Source organism: Salvelinus alpinus, chromosome 4 (assembly GCF_045679555.1).
Source record: "Salvelinus alpinus chromosome 4, SLU_Salpinus.1, whole genome shotgun sequence".
Classification (NCBI taxonomy): domain Eukaryota; kingdom Metazoa; phylum Chordata; class Actinopteri; order Salmoniformes; family Salmonidae; genus Salvelinus; species Salvelinus alpinus.
The window spans coordinates 60,602,882-60,624,479 of NC_092089.1; the positions used below are offsets into that span (position 1 = coordinate 60,602,882).

The 21,598-nt window shown below is 43.4% G+C and overlaps 1 protein-coding gene across 7 annotated transcripts in view; it reads left to right on the forward strand.

Moving 5' to 3' along the window:
• Positions 1 to 13,787, forward strand: part of LOC139574050 (CRACD-like protein) — a 34,206-nt gene extending 20,419 nt beyond the window's left edge. For 6 of the 7 annotated variants that reach the window (XM_071398182.1, XM_071398183.1, XM_071398181.1 and 3 more), the window contains 10 exons: positions 253 to 424; positions 2,096 to 2,228; positions 3,016 to 3,168; positions 3,496 to 3,543; positions 7,285 to 7,446; positions 9,123 to 9,213; positions 9,376 to 11,106; positions 12,318 to 12,463; positions 12,718 to 12,805; positions 13,136 to 13,787. In XM_071398182.1, the coding sequence (XP_071254283.1) occupies positions 253 to 424; positions 2,096 to 2,228; positions 3,016 to 3,168; positions 3,496 to 3,543; positions 7,285 to 7,446; positions 9,123 to 9,213; positions 9,376 to 11,106; positions 12,318 to 12,463; positions 12,718 to 12,805; positions 13,136 to 13,302 (2,891 nt within the window). In that variant the 3' untranslated portion in view covers positions 13,303 to 13,787. The remainder of the gene's footprint in view (positions 1 to 252; positions 425 to 2,095; positions 2,229 to 3,015; positions 3,169 to 3,495; positions 3,544 to 7,284; positions 7,447 to 9,122; positions 9,214 to 9,375; positions 11,107 to 12,317; positions 12,464 to 12,717; positions 12,806 to 13,135) is intronic. The other variant, XM_071398186.1, reaches the window with a different exon arrangement.
• The last annotated feature ends 7,811 nt before the right edge of the window (positions 13,788 to 21,598 follow it).

Here is a 21,598-nt window from a genome sequence, read left to right on the forward strand (position 1 = left end):
TGAAGTGTTTTACTACCCCTCTCACTTGGTAATGCAACAGTACATGAGTTTTTGACCAACACATGGTAAATTTACTCTCACTTTACTTGAGCTCACATGAGGGAGTAGATGTTCGTTTTAAAAGCTTTCATTAGGTAGTCTTCTTTGTTTGGTAGTGAAAAGACAAATGGTTAGGGAATAGCTCCCATTGTAAACTGGAGCTGTTTAACCTCTGTAATGCTTTAACCATGATGTTATCTATCTCCATTGTAGGCAAGAAGAAGTCCAAGTTCCAGACTTTCAAGAAGTTTTTTGCTAAGAAGAAGAGAAAAGAGGCTGCCACTCCTGCCGGGGACAATGGGTTGAAGTCTAGCCAGTCCAGTGACAATGTCAATGCCCCTGAACCAGCATTCCTCATCCGGTCTGAGAAAGACGAGGGCTCTGGGTAAGATTATATTCTTCTCACAGGTATCTTTTGGTCATCACTATGGCAACAGCCTTCATGAACAATAAACACAATATTTGCATCTTACAGATTAATGAGAAAATACAAGCAATTTCATCCTTAACAAAGAACAAATGTGTCACTGAATTTCTCCTCTGTATGTTTACAACATTAAATGCACATATTTGTCCTAATATAGAGTGGACCGCTGGGAATTAACGTTCTGCCTACCACTTAGTCACCTGAATAATAAATCAAGTCTTGTCCGCTAATTTTAGAGTTTAGTGAATTTTACTTCATTAAACATGCAGCCTCATAGGCTACCTGCTGCAGATCTTCCCCAGAGACATGGATCGAGTCCTAAATGGCTCCCTATTCAGTGCACTACTTTTGATCAGGATCATAGTGTTCTGTTTCAAAAGTAGTGCACCATATAGGTAGTAGGGTTCCATTTGGGACATTACCAGAGCTAGTGACTTGTCATTACTGCTCCTTTAGGTTTTTCTACAAATGTTATTAGATTTATTCCTACATGATTGGATGGATGACCCAGTCATGGCCTGACTGCTACTTAGGGTAGAGCTCTGGGGCCTAATTTATAACCTCTGTGTAAGTTTCACACTAAATGTCTCTGCCATTTCTGAAAAGACCTCATACGTCAAAAACTATTGAGATCACGCCATACATCCGCGTGTTTCCTGTTATAAATCAGACCTGTCGTAAACTATCTGCATTGAACAAGCATATTAGTTCCACTTGGAAAACGCTCATGTGACCTTATTTATGGTGACAATAACGGCCTTATTTGCAGTTTGAGTTGACACTTTTGGAAATAGGCCACAGCATTTAGCGTGTGTTGCCAGAATATTTAGCAGTGACTCTGACTATCGCTGTAGTATTCAGCAAAGGTCTGACTTTCTGAAATAAAAAATCTGACAAATTTGTTTGCTGAACATTTTTATTGAACAATGTTTTGCATTGACCATTTCCCCCAACCTAACTATGCGGCACTGCCCTTGAATTCTGAAACATTGTCTAGGCCTATTCGAGGCATTTCAAATTGCATGGTGAGCTGTCTGTTCTACCGTAGGCAACTTCTTTTTTACGTTCTATTGTAGCCAACATAAGCTATTTCAGTTATCTATTTACTACTGTGAAGTAGTTACAATTCATCCCATCTCTCATTTTAAATTGGATCTTCATTTGTTGTATTAGCTTCTTCGGGAGTATGAAACCATTTCAGTCAGAAAAGGTGAGGAACTTATTCTGCATTGATCATGGAAATAAGATAATCAGGAAATATATTATTTTTATTGCAAAGATAAAATAAATAGATTTTTGCTCTTCTCACTAACAGCAAATAACTGCATCATGTCTTTTGGATTTTATGAATAAGCATGTCATTTCCCCCATTTGCACAAAATACTTCTTGCCTGCTTGCAAGGCAGTGCTTCAACTATCAGAAATTGTGTGCACATATGGTCTAAAGTGTGTGGGAAGTTAAGCATGTTCTCACATCAAGATTTTTTTTTAAATATATATATGCCAACTTTAGCGTGAACAGGTGCCGCACGTTTTGTGGTAGTGTTTGTAAATGAGGCCCCAAATGGTCTGATTTGTCATTTAACATGAAATCTCATACTCAAATGTTCTATTTCTTTTTTTTGCAAGGTCAAAAATCTACATGGGAAATAAGGCTCTGTCACATGACAGTGTCTTTGTCTCCGATTTGCCCCTGTCAGAGGTAAACGAGGATATGGGAGCCTTTCAGGACAGCATCCATGGAAAAGTCAAGTCTCTACAGGTGGGTAGTTAAGCCTGTGTTCCAAACTTGGACTGGCTGTAATTCTGGCTGTTGTACCTATAGTCCTATATCATACACCCACAACAAGTGAAAACAATGTGGCTCATGTTAGTATCTGATATTCAGCTCTCTTAAATCGGTATTAGCTTTGGCACTCTGTCCGTAGAACCTGGGTATAAAATTAGCCAGTCTGGTCATAAGCCGGGTAGACTGGGCGCTAGCTAGCTAAGGCTCATCCTTAGGTCTTACTACCTGGAGTAATCTGGGCAGACTCCCACAAAGGGCCGGAGTGTACGCGCAGGCTAATACATACAGCGGTCTGATGCACAACAGTGTTGACTAGGCACAACAACATGCTAAAATGGAGGAGATAACAGAACAGAGACTTGGCTGGTGGTGTTCCGTCTATAATAAGTCCATTTGGAGAAGGATAGGGATTCTAATACCTTTTGTTGGAAGGAGACAGACTTGAGACTGTGTCCTTGAGAGCAGCTGAGCTCATTCAGATACACACATTGAATAGACACACTGAATGGACACTATCTGTGATATTGCTTTCTTTCACCACGCAAAGTCTGTTTTTCAGCTAGAATGGACCTATTGTTGCTGAACTCACTTTCACTTATCATTCTACTTTGACGAGTTCTCAACCACTAGCTCTCAGAACATGTGATCTGAAAGCGAAAAAAACTCTTAGTACACTGTTGCTGCACACGAGTCATATTTGTAAAAGAGTTTTACATTAATACATTGCAAAATCAAGGTTGATAAGTATGTTGTCCTGCAGCTCCAGCTGAAACAGGCCATCAGGCTAGGCTCTCCTCCGTCTCCGTGTGTGAAGGGGGATGACGCAGGGACTCTGTCTGAGGATGATGGCCTTCCCTGCAGCCCACCAGAGTACTCCACCCTGCACGCCGTCCTGGCTGGGGTGTCCCACAGGGTACGCATCATTATGCAGTGAGGACTGGCATAGTGTTCATGGGGTCAACTTCATGTTTGCATTCATTGGACCAGATTAGCTACTTAGCTACATAGCTAGTTCTGGTCTTCAGGACCTATTATAATTGTGGCATGTACTATGTGACTGCAGTCACATGATACCTGTCACATACAATACCTGCACATACCACACATTCATGTTTCATGAAAGCTACCGTGAGGATGACTCTCTGCACTCATGCTTACGTCTACAGATCTATTACTGTCTATCACCCTTTAATAACTACATTGTCACTCATTCTGTCTCTCTCCTTCCAAACTGGTACAGAGGAACAGCTCCCTGAGTCTGGAGGGAACAGACAGCGATGAAGACCAGGTAAACACCTGTTTTCCATGCTATTTTGTTAATATAGTCATGTGCTTCCTATTCAGTGGACACAGTGAATGATCCTGTTGTCATTTGACCACCATGACCAATCAGAATGCATCATTAGCCCAAAGAGGCAGAGAGGAGGCTCCTCTATCGTATGATGTGGAAGAAATGGATCAAGATGAGTGGGTTGTGTTGTCATTTGATTTTAAGAAGAATAAATGTTCCCAAGGTGTATTACACGGGTTGATGTCTTGGAGTACATCTGTCTTGATGAAGTATAAAGATGTGTGTCTTCTGATGAAGCTTGTACTCTTCAAAAAAATGAAAGCTTCTGTGTCAGATGCAGTGTTAAGCAATAGGAGTGAGTCAGGATGGAGGCATTGTTGAGCTTCATACGTCAATGATATGTATACCATATGCGACTGAGGCTCAGAGCAGCTACATGCGTTGTGTTGGCCATATTTACACCATACATGTACACAGTGGTTTGTTATACACATCAGAATTTAGAATCCTTAGATACTGCTCTTTTCTGCGTCTCTGTCTGTGAATGATTTGGCAAAAGTCTCATGATCAAATGTAATTACTGCAACTTATTCATGAGTTAATGTAAACAAGACAGTCAGTGGAATAATGCTGTGTGAAGTGTATCTGCCTCAGCATGTATGTTGGTGTTATTATCGCAGCTGGCACGCTCACACTCGACATAATGGGACCGTTGGAATGAATAGACACTTGGCTAGTTTCTATGAATGCTGATTGAATCTTTTAAGCTTTTCTCAATTGAATTTGATTGAAAGGAATCTGCCAAGGGACTCCAAATAATCGTCTAAAGTTGTGAAAGGAATGTCCTAAAAAAGGAAAACCACAATTGTCATTTGATTGACTTAAAAAAGGCTTACACAGCCTTCCGATGGCACGTTCAATAGTAGCTTCTATTGTTTTTGTATATACGGGAGTATACCATTTTTTTTCTTCTCTTGAGCTATATTTTCCACTTAGCCGGGAGTTTAAAAAAGGGTCAGAATAAAATGGAAAACCTGCAGAGTAAATCACTCCACTCAGCATTCCAACTGCTGCCTCATGGAATGACAGGAAGATTTGGGGGGGGGGGGGAGGAGAACTGGTGTACCATCTTACCATGTGTGATTTTCAGTAGTTGCTGACTGTTCATCCTGAATGACAAACATAACGCAGGCACACACAGATGCACTTGTTTGTTCTCGGAATTCCAAATAGTTGCCATGCACTTGTGTTTTGCCTCGCTTGTCATGCCTTCAGCTGGACCCGGAGCTGTAACGAGCTAGAAGATTGTTTTTCGAGCCATAAATGGCAGCGTGCTTTTGGTTTGACCTCTTTTGAAATGGGAATGGGTGGCAGTACACTCACTTTGTCTCCCTGCTGCAAGCACCACTGAGAAACCCACCACAAATCTTCAGCTGAAGATGATGACCTGACAGTAATAATGCTGCATGTCATTCTGCTGGTCTGTTTCTGCAGGATGTATTGTTTGACTCAGAGAGGTGGGTGGGTGGGTGGGGCGGGGGCTCTCCCGTGTGGTCTGAATGCATTCCATTGGTTTTCTCTGGCAGTCAGGCTGTCTGCTGCAAATGGGGATATTACAGCACTCAGTCAGGAGGCCCTGCCAAGCTGAGCTCTGGCTATAGAACAAACGCAATACATTAATTTACTGAATATATATATATACATACATACATACATACATACATACAGTGGTGAGAATAAGTATTTGATACACTACCGATTTTGCAGGTTTTCCTACTTACAAAGCATGTAGAGGTCTGTAATTTTTATCAGAGGTACACTTCAACTGTGAGAGATGGAATCTAAAACAAAAATCCAGGAAATCACATTGTATGATTTTTAAGTAATTCATTTGCATTTTATTGCATGACATAAGTATTTGATACATCAGAAAAGCAGAACTTAATATTTGGTACAGAAACCTTTGTTTGCAATTACAGAGATCATACGTTTCCTGTAGTTCATGACCAGGTTTGCACACACTACAGCAGGGATTTTGGCCCACTCCTCCATACAGACCTTCTCCAGATCCTTCAGGTTTCGGGGCTGTCGCTGGGCAATACGGACTTTCAGCTCCCTCCAAAGATTTTCTATTGAGTCTGGAGTCTGGCTAGGCCACTCCAGGACCTTGAGATGCTTCTTACGGAGCCACTCCTTAGTTGCCCTGGCTGTGTGTTTCGGGTCGTTGTCATGCTAGAAGACCCAGCCACGACCCATCTTCAATGCTCTTACTGAGGAAAGGAGGTTGTTGGCCAAGATCTCACGATACATGGCCCCATCCATCCTCCCCTCAATACGGTGCAGTCGTCCTGTCCCCTTTGCAGAAAATCATCCCCAAAGAATGATGTTTCCACCTCCATGCTTCACAGTTGGGATGGTGTTCTTGGGGTTGTACTCATCCTTCTTCTTCCTCCAAACACGGCGAGTGGAGTTTAGACCAAAAAGCTCTTTATGTCTCATCAGACCACATGACCTTCTCCCATTCCTCCTCTGGATCATCCAGATGGTCATTGGCAAACTTCAGACGGGCCTGGACATGCGCTGGCTTGAGCAGGGGGACCTTGCGTGCGCTGCAGGATTTTAATCCAAGACGGCGTAGTGTGTTACTAATGGTTTTCTTTGAGACTGTGGTCCCAACTCTCTTCAGGTCATTGACCAGGTCCTGCCGTGTAGTTCTGGGCTGATCCCTCACCTTCCTCATGATCATCGATGCCCCACGAGGTGAGATCTTGCATGGAGCCCCAGACCGAGGGTGATTGACCGTCATCTTGAACTTCTTCCATTTTCTAATATTTGCGCCAACAGTTGTTGCCTTCTCACCAAGCTGCTTGCCTATTGTCCTGTAGCCCATCCCAGCCTTGTGCAGGTCTACAATTTTATCCCTGATGTCCTTACACAGCTCTCTGGTCTTGGCCATTGTGGAGAGGTTGGAGTCTTGAGTGTGTGGACAGGTGTCTTTTGTACAGGTAACGAGTTCAAACAGGTGCAGTTAATACAGGTAATGAGTGGAGAACAGGAGGGCTTCTTAAAGAAAAACTAACAGGTCTGTGAGGGCCGGAATTCTTACCGGTTTGTAGGTGATCAAATACTTATGTCATGCAATAAAATGCAAATTAATTACTTAAATCATACAATGTGATTTTCTGGATTTTTGTTTTAGATTCTCTCTCACATTTGAAGTGTACCTATGATAAAAATTACAGACCTCTACATGCTTTGTAAGTAGGCTCTTTACCTTTCAGAGTGAATTGCTGTCAGAAACAGTAGAGTAAACCTACCTACATTCCAGAGCACTGAGAGCGGAGGCCTGTATTTGTTCAGCTAATGTCAGTGGGAGCCAGGCAGAAAAATGCCAGGACATAGGTCTGCCTGGGACATTTTTAGTGACGCTCGACCCTGCTAGGAGGTCTTTATAATGGCGTCCCTGACATTGTTTATCCAGCTGTACAGACAGACAGTCAGTCCTCCCTCTTCTCCATTTCTTATAGCTTTTCCTTTGTCTTGAGTAGGAAACTGACCCATATCTTATGATATGGTTAATCTGTGTCATGAGAAACTATATTTGATCCGCAATTCAACATTCTTGAATCTGTTTAGCTGGCACCTGGCTTCAGCAGAGAGTAATGTGACAGATGTCTGAAGACATTGATGTTGTAATAATTATATTATTTACTGGCCTCTCTCTCCCCTAATGTGTAGATGTCCTGTGAGGTGGGCTCAAGATCGGTCAGTCCCCTGGTCCCCCTGCCTGTAGACTTCAGCCAGCCTGCCAGTCCCATGGGCTGCCTGGACAACACCGCCGCTCGCCACCGCCTGGCCGTCCGACACAAGGCCTGCTCCAAGATGAGGAAACCCACCGCTGTAAGATGTACAGTTGAAAGCGGAAGTTTGCATATACCTCAGCCAAATACATTTAAACTCAGTTTTTCACAATTCCTGACATTTAATCCTAGGTAAAAATTCCCTGTCTTAGGTCAGTTAGGATTACCACTTTATTTTAAGAATGTGAAATTTCAGAATAATACTAGAGAATGATTTTATTTTAGCTTTTATTTCTTTCATCACATTCCCAGTGGGTCAGAAGTTTACATGCACTCAATTAGTATTTGGTAACATTGCAGTAAACAATTTAAACTTGGGTCAAATGTTTTGGGTAGCCTTCCACAAGTTTCCCACAATAAGTTGGGTGAATTTTGGCCCATTCCTCCTGGCAGAGCTGGTGTAACTGAGTCAGGTTTGTAGGCCTCCTTGCTCACACACACTTTTTCAGTTCTGCCCACAAATTTTCTATAAGATTGAGGTCAGGGCTTTGTGATGGCCACTCCAACACCTTGACTTTGTTGTCCTTAAGCCATTTTGCCACAACTTTGAAAGTATGCTTGGGGTCATTGTCCATTTGTAAGACCCATTTGCGACTAAGCTTTAACTTCCTGACTGATGTCTTGAGATGTTGCTCCTCATGATGCCATCTATTTTGTGAAGTGCACCAGGCTCTCCTGCAGCAAAGCACCCCCACAACATAATGCTGCCACCCCTGTGCTTCATGGTCGGGATGGTGTTCTTCGGCTTGCAAGCCTCCCCATTTTTCCTCCAAAAATAACGATGGTCATTATGGCCAAACAGTTCTATTTATGTTTCATCAGACCAGAGGACATTTCTCCAAAAAGTACAATCTTTGTCCCCATGTGCAGTTGCAAACCGTAGTCTGGGTTTTTTTATGGCGGTTTTGAAGCAGTGGCTTCTTCCTTGCTGAGTGGCCATTCAGGTTATGTCGATATAGGACTTGTTTTACTGTGGACATAGATACTTTTGTACCTGTTTCCTCCAGCATCTTCACAAGGTCCTTTGCTGTTGTTCTGGGATTGATTTGCACTTTTCACACCAAGTACGTTCATCTCTAGGAGACACAATGTGTCTCCTTCCTGAGCGGTAAGACGGCTGTGTGGTCCCATGGTTTTTATACTTGCGTACTATTGTTTGTACAGATGAACGTGGTACCTTCAGGCTTTTTGACAAATTGCTCCCAAGTATGAACCAGACTTGTGGTGGTCTACAATATATTTTTTTCTGCTGTCTTGGCATGCACAAAGTAGATTCCCTAACCTACTTGCCAAAACTATAGTTTGTTAACGAGAGATTTGTGGAGTGGTTGAAAAAATGATTTTTAATGACTCCAACCTAAGTGTATGTAAACTTCCTACATCAACTGTACATACCCATCCCCTTCTAGCACAACCAACCCCTCTCCATGACTCCCCTGGCCAACACACACCAAACCCACCCCCTTCTATTCCATACCCAGCCCAAGTCCCCTTTGCTCACCAGAGCAGAACCCCATAAAAATCCATCCCATGAGCCAAGTGTCCAGCCCATCTAGCCCAACCACAACGCTCCAGCCTGCCGTCAACTTGCATTGCTCATGAGTCTACAAAATCTTCGTAAAACATGTGTCCGATGTGACTGAAGCTGGACAGATAAATTATCTTTAAATGAACTGTATCATTATGACTCATCTCTACCATATTTCTTTTGCTCAGAGGGTTGATTGCAGGGCTGAGGGAGAATCATTCCAAGAGGAAAGACTGAGTGTTGTAATTCCAGAATCTGTGGAGGAGGACAAGGAGGAAGGTAATACATATATATATATGATCCTTATTACAGTAACATTACACACAATATTGATGCAATATCGGAAAGATTATCGTTCATGGTATTGAGTAAGAATGGTTGTCATAATGCTATAGTGACTTGCTTATAGTGGCTCTGCTCAGACGTAGTTATGTGTTCTAGATGTGAAATGTGAGCAGATGGGTGCTGCCGAGAAGGAGCAGACCGATGGGGCCGTGGTATCCCAGCAGGCCAAGCGATCAGCCCCAGATAAGGAGGAGGAGGATGAGCAGGGGGACCAACCGGAAGTGTCTCAGGATGTCTCTTCCTCATCCCCTTCCATACAGAATGAGTCTGACTCTGAGGAATGTCTCTCAGGCCAGGCTAAGGCTCTAACCCAGACTGCACCCCTGCCTGGCTCCCTGGACTCTCTGGACCCCACTATTAGAGACTACGATGACTTCCTCCTGGCCCCTACTGGGTGTGAGGCGGCTGAGGAGGGTGGCTCTCTACTCCAGGAGGTGCTGAGCTCCCTCAAGTGTCCCCTGACGTCTGTCCTGGGGCTGGAGGCTCTGCCCCTGGAGGTGAATGTGAAGGGTTTAGACCCTGAGAGCTGGATGGATGAGCTGGCTAATGAGCCTAAGCCTCTGTCCCTTCCTTCAGATCCAAGCCAACAGGAAGAAGCCTCTCACCCCAGTGATGGACCTGACTGCCCAGCAGAGTCCCAAAAGGAGGAGAAGGGTGAGCCTTATGAGTCTGAGGAGGAGTATGTGGTAGAACATTTCAAGCCAAAGGAGGAAGAGAGAGATCAAGAGGAAATCAACCCTGAATACTTAACAAAAGAAGATCAGGACATTCCTTCAGTTTATATGAAAAAGGAGGAAAAAGAAGATAGTGAGGAGAGGGAGGAGGCAGCAGCGGTAGAGAAAAAGGAGGAAGCAGAGGAGGTTGTCCAAAACGAGGCAGAGGAAAAAAAGAAAGATGTGTGGAGGGAGGAGGAAAAAACAGAGCCAATCTCAGAGGTGCCAGTGCAAACAGCCTTATTGGAGCCAGAGGAAGAAGAGGATGTAACACCAACCTCTGAGGAGGATGATGCACAGCAGGTTCCAGACAATGACACAGACACTGAGAGAGCTTGTGAGAGCCCCGAGTGCCCCACTGAGCTACCTGACCAAACAGTTAGGGAACAAGCCTGTGTCTCCCAGCTGCCAAATAGCAGTACACCTCCTCCAGATTCCCCAGACCAGCCTGAGTCCCCTACACACACCACACAGGACCAGGAAGAGCCCAGTGTAATGACTGAGCAGTACAGTATAACCAGTCCCAGTGCAGCTTCTGGCCCAGAGCAGAGCCCCCAGGAGCCCTGTAGTGGACCAACTGCCACAGAGGATCATGGGAAGCCATCTTGTGGCTCTGAGCAGAGTAGACCCAGGTTCACATTTTCCCCCACCTGGCAAACGATGGCCACCAAAGAGCCAACCTCCCCTTCTACATCTCCCTCCCCTGCTACCTCCCCCTCTGTCACTGTGCCTGGGGCTGTGGAAGCGGGGGTTACAGGAAAAACAGATCCCCCAAGTAGAGTGGAGCCACTTAGCCCTGTGGTGGCTGAAGTCCCTGCTTGGACACAGAGCACCACAGCACCCACAAATTCCTCAAAAGACACTCCACCTGCCGTTCCTGCAGCCCAGGAGGAAGGGACCCCTGAGAATCCGTTTGGTATTAGGCTGAGGAAGACCTCTGTGGGTATGTTGCGCTTAGGATCAGAGAGTGAAACTCCCCCCTCATCCCCAGCACACTCCCTTCCCGTAGAACCACAGAGGGCCTCGTTCACTGAACCACAGCCACAAAGCAAATCTGCCCTGCTCAGAAAGCCCTCAGAGCTGGACGGTATCGTCAAGCCCAAGAGAACACCAGGTACTAAAACCATCTTAGTCACCATCACACCAGTCAGTGTTTACAGACGTGTGATATATGGCCTATCCTTCACTCACAATGCCACCTTTGTTTATATATATTTTACAATGTTGAGCTCAATAGACTTCAAATGACAAAACATTTAGTCAGTATGTATGTTTTAGGAATTTGGACTCCTGCTGGACTAACAATTCATACTGAAACAGGTCCACGAGTACTGTTGAGAGCAGACTTATTGAGATATCTAAAAGGAGACCTATAAACACCAAGGAGAGATTCCTCTAAATCAAATCGAATTTTATTAGTCACATGCGCCGAATACAACAGGTGTGGTCCTTACAGTGAGATGCTTACTTATGAGCCCCTGACCAACAATGCAGTTAAAATAAAATAAATATGGATAAGAAATAAAGTAGCAAGTAATTAAAGAGCAGCAGTAAAATAACAATAGCAAGACTATACGGGGGGGGTTATCGGTCCAGAGTCAATGTGCGGGGGCACCGGATAGTTGAGGTAATATGTACATGTAGGTCGAGTTATTAAAGTGACTATGCATAGATGATAACAACGGAGAGTAGCAGTGGTGTAAAGAGAGGGGTGGTGCGCAAATAGTCTGGGTAGCCATTTGATTAGGTGTTCAGGAGTCTTATGGCTTGGGGATAGAAGCTGTTGAGAAGCCTCTTGGACCTAGACTTGGCGCGCCGGTACCGCTTGCCGTGCGGTAGCCGAGAGAACAGTCTATGACTAGGGTGGCCGGAGTCTTTGACAATTCAAGGCCTTCCTCTGACACCGCTTGGTGTAGAGGTCCTGGATGGCAGGAAGCTTGGCCCCAGTGATACACTGGGCCGTGCGCACTACCCTTTGTAGTGACTTGCGGTCAGGCTGAGCAGTTGCCATACCAGGCAGTGATGCAACCAGTCAGGATGCTCTCGATGGTGCAGCTGTAGAACCGTCTGAGGACCCATGCCAAATCTTTTTAGTCTCCTGAGGGGGAATAGGTTTTGTCGTGCCCTCTTCACTATGACTATTTCTATCAACAAATTGGCTGTATTCAAATGCCATTGGTTTTTGGCATTTGTCTTTCATTGGTTCGTACCTCTATCTTACATTTCCACTCTACACAAAAACATTATGCCAAATGAAATTACCAGGCCACTCATACCATATTTCGCACCATTTGAAGACTGTGTCCTGTGTTCTTCCTGTTTCAGATCTGTCTGTGGGTCGAGTGCCTAGTGGTGGATCTAGTGGGGGATCTGAATCACCAAGCTGGATCTCAGTGGCCAGACAAAAGCAAAGAATCTTCAAAGAGAATTCATTGGAGGAAACCACCGAGAAGAAGGTCCCTGCAGAGAAGGTAGGGATGGTGCACATTTGTTTTGTGTTCTTTTGTTTAACGAGAAGCCCACTGTTTCAGAGGAAAACAGTTGACTTGTCAATCAACCCATCCATCCAGTCCTTAGCTCTTGTTAGCATTTATTCTGCTATCACGACAGGGTCCACCTTTTGATGCAATATCTAGAGTTTATATGAGACTGAAGTTGTGTAAGTGCCATTTTACTTTGTTATACATGTTGGAATGAATAAGCAGTTAATTCCATCTCTTTCCAGGGGGAGCCTAACAGAAAAGGTCCCATTCCTACATTGACGAGTCCTGTCAACAAAGACCAAGCCAAGCCTCCTGGACCTCCTGTAAAAGGTTTGACTCATCAGTATCCCAATCTGCTACCACACACATCACATTCTTATAAAGTGTTTTCATTGTTCTCACAAAAGACTGAGTGTGATTGATACACTGCTGCCCCCATGTGGATGAAACATGCGAATAAAATGTTCCTGTTGAAAATGTTCTGTATCTGAGAATGCCTAATCTTCAATGACATGCCTGAAATAAGACTTGAAAAATATTTAAGTCCATTTTGATAACATTTTGTTGGTTTTAGGACTTATTTTTATCACACCTACAGTGTCTTTAGGATAATGCAGAGTGATTGTGTCACTAAAGATGTTCTCTGCTCGTTGTCCATAGTGTTGTGTTCTCTTGAGATCTCTAAGCCTGCCGTGGTTGAGAAGGAGGGGAAGAAAGCCCCGGCTCACCCTGCACCTACAGCCCTAGCCCAGGATGAGCCCCCATGGATGGCCCTGGCCAAAAAGAAGGCCAAAGCCTGGAGCGAAATGCCCCAGATAGTTCAGTAAAGACGGGCCGTCTCAAACCAAATCATCCATCCACTGATGGATCAGAATGCATTTGCACAACCAGAGTATATCTTTTGACTTATAATGCCTTCGGGTTTCTTATTGGACAGATGCTGAAACCCTCCAATCACGTGCTGCGGTGAAAGTCATTAGGAATTAGGCCAAATTAGTAAAAGTTATTGCATAAGATTGAATTCAGTTGACATGATATATCTATGTAAAACCAACCAATGATTGAATGATAGTTATTTGTTTTAATTTCTTAACTGATATTGTCAGTATTCCTTGTATGAGTGAGGGTCCAGTGTGTCAACTTTAAACCTAGCCTTGAGCTTTGATTTGGAGGATGAATAAGCATGGATGGAGAGAAAGAACTGAAGGTTTCTTTATATTTATTAAATCTCTTTCATGCGTTTTGTATTTCTGTTTTATTTTTGTATTGCCTTTTTGAACATGTGTACATTAAATGTGCAGTAAATAACAAATGGAATCGTGTTTTCTTTCATCTCTCCTTAAGAACATTTAAGATAAAAACTGTTACTCTTCTTTGTACCTACTGCCAATAGTGCATCAAAGATAGTCATAGCCAGTTTAATCTGAAAGGTATGGGCATACTTAGGCCGTATAATATATTTTTACTGTTAAACAGATGCCCCGCTTCACATTTCTACCCCCCAAAAATATTTTGTATGTGAACGATTCACTTTTATTTTAGTAGATGGGATTCAGTTCAATCCCAGTGAATTGAATCATGGGAATCTAAATAAGCATTTGTGGAATGCGAACAGTACACTTAGTAATTTAACAAGGGGTTCAAATATTTTTTTTTTTATTTGCTCACTTTTCAAAAAATGTAATCTGTAATTGAACAGATAATTAAATGTGCATTGCCCTAGTGGGGACAACTGTTAAACATTAGCTAACCTTACTCTTTAGATAATCTGGGGTTCTCTGAAAACCAGCTGAATAGTGGTAATGTTAGCATACTGGTAATGTCTTGCATGCTTGAGAACTTTTGAACCAATTATCTGCAGGTTGCTAATAGTTAGCTTTTTGGCCAGGCCAGCCCTGTGGATTGCCAGTGAGAGATGGCAGGAAACCCCCATGCAAAGATTTGAACCCTTACCAAGTATTTTTGCACAGTTTCTTTTTTTAGCAGAAGTTTTTGGGTGTCAGATTTTAGTGCAGAACAACTACAGGGGATTTTGAGAAAAGGGGTTCCTGCCTCCCAGGCCAACTGCCTGGAGTAAGTTCTGTTGGGACCTAAGTAGCGGGAAGGGGTGGTGGGGTGTGTTGGGGATAGTGGTGTATATGCAGCGCATTCAGAAAGTATTCAGACCCCTTGACTTTTTCCAGATTTTGTTACGTTACAGCATTCTAAATTGGATATAATTGTTTTATTCCCTTATCAATCTACAAACAATACCCCACAATGACGGACACATTTCACTTTATGCCTGGAAAGTAGAGTTCCTAGAGATTATACACAGTGGCTAGTTTATTAGGCACACCCATCTAGTACCGGGCTGGACACCCTTTTGCCACCAGAACAGTCTGAATTCTCTGGGGAATGGATTCTACAAGGTGTCGGAAATGTTCATGGCTCAAGGGACCTAACGTGTCAGGAAAGCATTCCCCACACCACTACCACCTGCTTGTACCATTGATACCAGGCAAGATGGGTCCATGATCTCATGCTGCTTATGCCAAATCCTGACTCTGCCATCAGCGTGATGCATCAGGAACTGGGATTCGTAGGACCAGGCAATGTTTTTCCGCTTCTCACTGGCCAGTGTTGGTGATTGTGTGCCCACTGGAGCCACTTGTTTTTAGCTGAAAGGAGTGGAACACAGTATTGTCATCTGCTGCAATCGACGAGTTGTGTGATCCGAGATGCCGTACTGCACACCACTGTTGTACTGCACCGTTATTTGTCTATTTGTGGCCCGCCTGTTAGCTTGCACGATTCTTGCCATTCTCCTTCGACCTCTCTCAACGGGCTGTTTTCGGCCACAGGATTTCTGCTGACTGGATGTTTTTTCTTTGTCACACCATTCTCAGTAAACCCAGGGAGGGTTGCCGTTTCTGAGAAACTGGATCCAGCACGCCTGGCACCGACAATCATACCACACTCAAAGTCGCATAGGTCACTCGTTTTCCCCATTATAACTTTCAATAGAACAGTAACTGTAACTCAATGCCTGTCCGCCTGCTTAACAGTAAATACAGTGCCTTTTGAAAGTATTCATACCCCTTGACTTTTTCCACGTGTTGCGTTACAGCCTGAATTCAAAACAGATTCAATTGATTTTCTTCTCACCCATGTACACACAATATCCCATAAAGACAAAGTGAAAACATGTTTTTGTTTTATTTTGACAAATGTATTGAAAATTAAAAAGTATTCACACCCCTGAATAAATACATGTTAGAATCACCTTTGACAACGATTACAGCTGTGAGTCTTTCTGGGTAAGTCTCTAAGAGCTTTGCACACCTTGTGTAGTGGCGATTCCCTATGAACTGCCACTGCCACAGGAGAGAGCGGTCCATAACGCGTCCACAAAAGTTAGCTTTCCAGACATTACTCTTTTGGGGTGAAGTTCCGATTTATTGCGTATATCAATAGCTCCAAAACACATATTCCTATACAAAAGGTGCAGAGAAATGCATTCCATAAGCTATATATGTGATACGGTAAGAACTGTATGTGCTCTCCTCTCACCTGTGCTAACCCTTCCTGGTCACCTGTGCTACCTTTTTGCACATGAGACCAGTGACCCATGACCCCAACATATCGTGCCCTCTAATGTATAAAACAAGTAAAAAATAACCCTTGACAGACAACATATACACAACTCATAAACAGGCCAAAATGGCTCCTACACACCGACCCCATATTATTCTCTGACTTAGGAAGGAAAGAAACAATTATACAAATGCAAAAAAAAGGAGCCAACAATGTATGTGTGCATGTGTCTTCATGGAGGGATGATTTTCAGGGCCAGAGGTTGCTAGCACTTAGCCCCAGCTCAGCCTATAATAAGGTAAGCTCAGTTGTAGGTTGACGGGTCGTCCAAGGCAGCATCCTGTAGCAACCAGTTTGTCATTCCTGCGTGTCTCATATGTAGATGGGGAGGGTAGTAACAGCAGGGCAGCCAATCTGTCCTGGGTTGTCGCCACCTTCTCCTATGGGACTGTCAGAGACCCTTACCAATTGGGTTACAGCGGTGTGGGGTCCATCTCCAACACTGTAGTCATCAGCAGGGTTGATGGCCTGTGGAGCATCGCTGCCAATTAGCAACTCCACGCCGGCCCCAATATGACTTGGTGTGAAAGCTTAACTTGAAGGACCCTTCTTATACTGCACTTTCTTGGAGTATATTTCTTGGAAATTGGTCTTTCTAGAATGTTGGTTCTTGTCTTCAGGCGTACTACACGTACTAACTCCTTGGAATCATTCTTGGTCTCAAGAACCTTTCCAAGTATCCGTGCACTACGTGGTGCCGTGGGGTATCCTTCATTTAAGCTGCATTTCATTTTACCCCACTTATGTAAATAAAGGTGAAAAAAAAAAAAAACTTTTTTAAAATGTATTTTTTATTTAAGGGTGGATCAGCTTAATAATGCGGAAAGATTGTTGCTTCCATCAATGTAATTGTCTGCATAATTTCCATTCCCCCATATCATTTTTTGGTAAATATATATATATATCCATATCCATACATACACATATGCATACATATACACATATATACATAAAGATAACTATATAGATACACATACTTCTTTTAGAATATACCTTTATTATTCCCCGCAAACCCTACCACCCTTCCCCCAATTGGAGTAAACTAATAAACAATATCACTCATGCTTCTACCTTCAATTTATACATCTTATACACATTTTACGGAGAATCTATTTTTCAATAGTTATATTTTGTTTGTTTTTAGTCCTTCCTCTATTTCTGATGTCCATCCAGTTCGATTTTTATTTGTAGCTGTGCTATTTCACAACATTTCTGAACCTATATACATTTTACAGACCCCGTATGTTTTACATTGGTTATCTTGTTATTAGTCCCACCCTTCAGCTCCATTCAACCCCTCCCATCTATCTCTTAACACCATTCGTTTTGGATTTCTATTTGCCATTTATTTTTCAACTGTGCTGTGATGCTTCACAAAAGTGCTGAACCTTTCTATGTCTTCTGTCTTTTCTGTAAGAGTGGCAGGTACTCCTGTGTCCATCTCTTCCAAAATAAGTCGGCCATGTACTGGACTTGCTTCCAGCGCCGTCTGATGTACAGGTCTTTTTTTTTAAAGACTCCAGGGGGTAGGACAGGCTTTGACTTTAACAGTAAAATGTGATTTGGGGTGAGAGCTTCTAGATCTAGGTTAACGTTTTGATTGGGCAGCTGTTTAGAATAGCCATCTACTTCACACAGCACGGTGTGCAATCCCTCCTCACCTAGGGTCTGTTGTAACAGGACAGAATGGAGCACCTGGCGAATCATCCGAACGAGCCTTTCCCAGACTCCTCCGTGGTGGGACGCCCCAGGGAGATTGAAACTCCACTGTATTCCTTCCTGAAGTAGAGCGTCTTTGATCTTGCCTTGGTTTAAAGCAAGTAGAGCTTCTCTGAGTTCTCTCTCAGAACCAATGAAGTTAGTCCCATGATCAGATCTTACGTGTTGTACTTGTCCTCTTCAACACATACATCTTCTTATGGCGTTGATACACGAATCCGTGTCAAGAGAGTAAGCAATTTCAATGTGTATTGCTCTACTGGATATACATGTATAGATCACTCCATATCTTTCAACATTTCCTCTTCCTTTTTTTCTTTTTTCTGTAGGACCAAAGTAATCCACACCTACATTGGTAAATAATGGGATGTCTGGTATGATCCTTTCAAGTGTCAAATCTGCCATCTTCTACTCACCAGTCTTGCCGCTTTGCCATCTGCACACAACACACTCTGAGGTGATCTTCCTTGCTGCGGAGTTTGCATTGGTGAGCCAATACCTTGGTGAGCCAATACCAATACCTTTGACGAAGAAGTGAGAGCATGTGATTCCTTCCACCATGTCCTGTGTGTTGATGTATGTGGCAGAGGATAAGTGTAGATATGTGAAGGTCTTTGGAGAGACTGACAGGGTGCTTGACTGCATAGCCACCTTACATAGCCGTCCTGCGACTCTAAGAACTCCACCCACCAACACGGGATCCAACTTATAAATGCTACTTCCTTTCTTGACTGTAGATGACGTCATTGTCAAAGTCAAGATCTCCTCTGGAAATATTTTATCTTTGGGTGAAGCGAATGATCGCCGCCTCTGCGTTCAACAGTTCTTCAAGACTTACAGCTTGACCACCGCATGTTGTCTTGTAGGCTTGAAACTTGTCTTTCACCATCTGGTTCTGTGAGCATGTGTTTGCTGGTGAGATTGAGATTTAACTGGATTTATTTTCTTTCCTGTACAAGTGACTGTAACACTTTTTTTCACTTTCAGGAACCAAGCCACTGCAGTCTTCAACTTCATCCAAGTTGAGAAATAAGATAACAGCTTGTTGGTGGGATTTTCAATCTCAATGGCAGTAGCACTGCACACAACACTATTTTTAATCTCAGGGTCATCAAATGTGAGGGAAACTGAATTCATGTGTTCCAGGGGCCACTGCACTTCTGGTTTCCATAAAAACATTGGGCCATGGATCCACCTTTTGCACTCCAGAAACTTGTTTCCACTCAGTCCTCTTGAGCCATCATCAGCAGGATTGTGCCTAGTATCCACATACAGTGGGGCAAAAAAGTATTTAGTCAGCCACCAATTGTGCAAGTTCTCCCACTTAAAAAGATGAGAGAGGCCTGTAATTTTCATCATAGGTACACTTCAACTATGACAGACAAAATGAGAAAAAAAAATCCAGAAAATCACATTGTAGGATTTTTTATGAATTTATTTGCAAATTATGGTGGAAAATAAGTATTTGGTCAATAACAAAAGTTTATCTCAATACTTTGTTATATACCCTTTGTTGGCAATGACAGAGGTCAAACGTTTTCTGTAAGTCTTCACAAGGTTTTCACACACTGTTGCTGGTATTTTGGCCCATTCCTCCATGCAGATCTCCTCTAGAGCAGTGATGTTTTGGGGCTATTGCTGGGCAACACGGACTTTCAACTCCCTCCAAAGATTTTCTATGGGGTTGAGATCTGGAGACTGGCTAGGCCACTCCAGGACCTTGAAATGCTTCTTACGAAGCCACTCCTTCGTTGCCCGGGCGGTGTGTTTGGGATCATTGTCATGCTGAAAGACCCAGCCATGTTTCATCTTCAATGCCCTTGCTGATGGAAGGAGGTTTTCTCACGATACATGGCCCCATTCATTCTTTCCTTTACACGGATCAGTCGTCCTGGTCCCTTTGCAGAAAAACAGCCCCAAAGCATGATGTTTCCACCCCCATGCTTCACAGTAGGTATGGTGTTCTTTGGATGCAACTCAGCATTCTTTGTCCTCCAAACACGACGAGTTGAGTTTTTACCAAAAAGTTATATTTTGGTTTCATCTGACCATATGACATTCTCCCAATCTTCTTCTGGATCATCCAAATGCTCTCTAGCAAACTTCAGACGGGCCTGGACATGTACTGGCTTAAGCAGGGGGAAACGTCTGGCACTGCAGGATTTGAGTCCCTGGCGGCGTAGTGTGTTACTGATGGTAGGCTTTGTTACTTTGGTCCCAGCTCTCTGCAGGTCATTCACTAGGTCCCCCCGTGTGGTTCTGGGATTTTTGCTCACCGCTCTTGTGATCATTTTGACCCCACGGGGTGAGATCTTGCGTGGAGCCCCAGATCGAGGGAGATTATCACTGGTCTTGTATATCTTCCATTTCCTAATAATTGCTCCCACAGTTGATTTCTTCAAACCAAGCTGCTTACCTATTGCAGATTCAGTCTTCCCAGCCTGGTGCAGGTCTACAATTTTGTTTCTGGTGTCCTTTGACAGCTCTCTGGTCTTGGCCATAGTGGAGTTTGGAGTGTGACTGTTTGAGGTTGTGGACAGGTGTCTTTTATACTGATAACAAGTTCAAACAGGTGCCATTAATACAGGTAACAAGTGGAAGACAGAGGAGCCTCTTAAAGAAGAAGTTACAGGTCTGTGAGAGCCAGAAATCTTGCTTGTTTGTAGGTGACCAAATACTTATTTTCCACCATAATTTGCAAATAAATTCATTAAAAATCCTACAATGTGATTTTCTGGATTTTTTTTCTCATTTTGTCTGTCATAGTTGAAGTGTACCTATGATGAAAATTACAGGCCTCTCTCATCTTTTTAAGTGGGAGAACTTGCACAATTGGTGGCTGACTAAATACTTTTTTGCCCCACTGTACCTCCACTGTGATGCGGATGTATTCTCTCTGATAACGGAGATCCTATTGGCCACAAATGTTTGAAACCTTGTATTCTCATTAGGTATGTACTTGAGCACTGACGGACTATCTGTCCAGAACACCGAGACATCCAGCTTCAGCTGTAGCTCTGTACGCAGCATCTTGTCCACCTTTACACTCAGTACTGCAGCAGCCAACTACATGCGAGTGATGGTTATCTGTTTCAAAGGTGCAATTCTGGCCTTCCCCATGACAAGAGATACATGAACATCACCCCTTTGATTCATCAGTCTCACATGGCATCTGAGAGTAACCCAGCTCACTGGCATCTGAGAGTGGATCCAAGTTAGTTGGCGTAATACATCTTTCAATCTTAAAATTGCATTTTTCAGAGAAACACGTGGGGATAATCTTATCCCAGCCACAGCTTCTTCTATATAGCTCCTGTAACAGCAGTTTGGCAGGCAGAGTGAAGGGAGCGAGGAAGCCCAGCGGATCATAGATAGAACTCACCATGGATAGAATTCCTCTACATGTGTGGGGTTTGTCTTTTATGGTAACATTAAAGGTAAATGTATCACTCTCCACACACCATTGTACTCCCAATGCTCTTTCAATGGGAAGTTTGCCTCTGTCCAAATTCAACTCTTTCACCTCTTTAGCTCTGTCAACTTCTGAGATGGAGGCTAGTACAGTTCGACTATTGCTCACCCACTTGGAGAGATGGGATCCTCCTTCATGACAAGTAGCTGTGATATCCTTGGCAAGTTGCACTGCCTCCTCTTCAGTGGACAGTGATTTCAGGCAGTCATCAACATAAAAATGATTTATAATTGTGTCAGCCACCTCCGGATGACAACATTCCTTTGCAGTCTTCTTTAATGCATAGCTCGCACAGC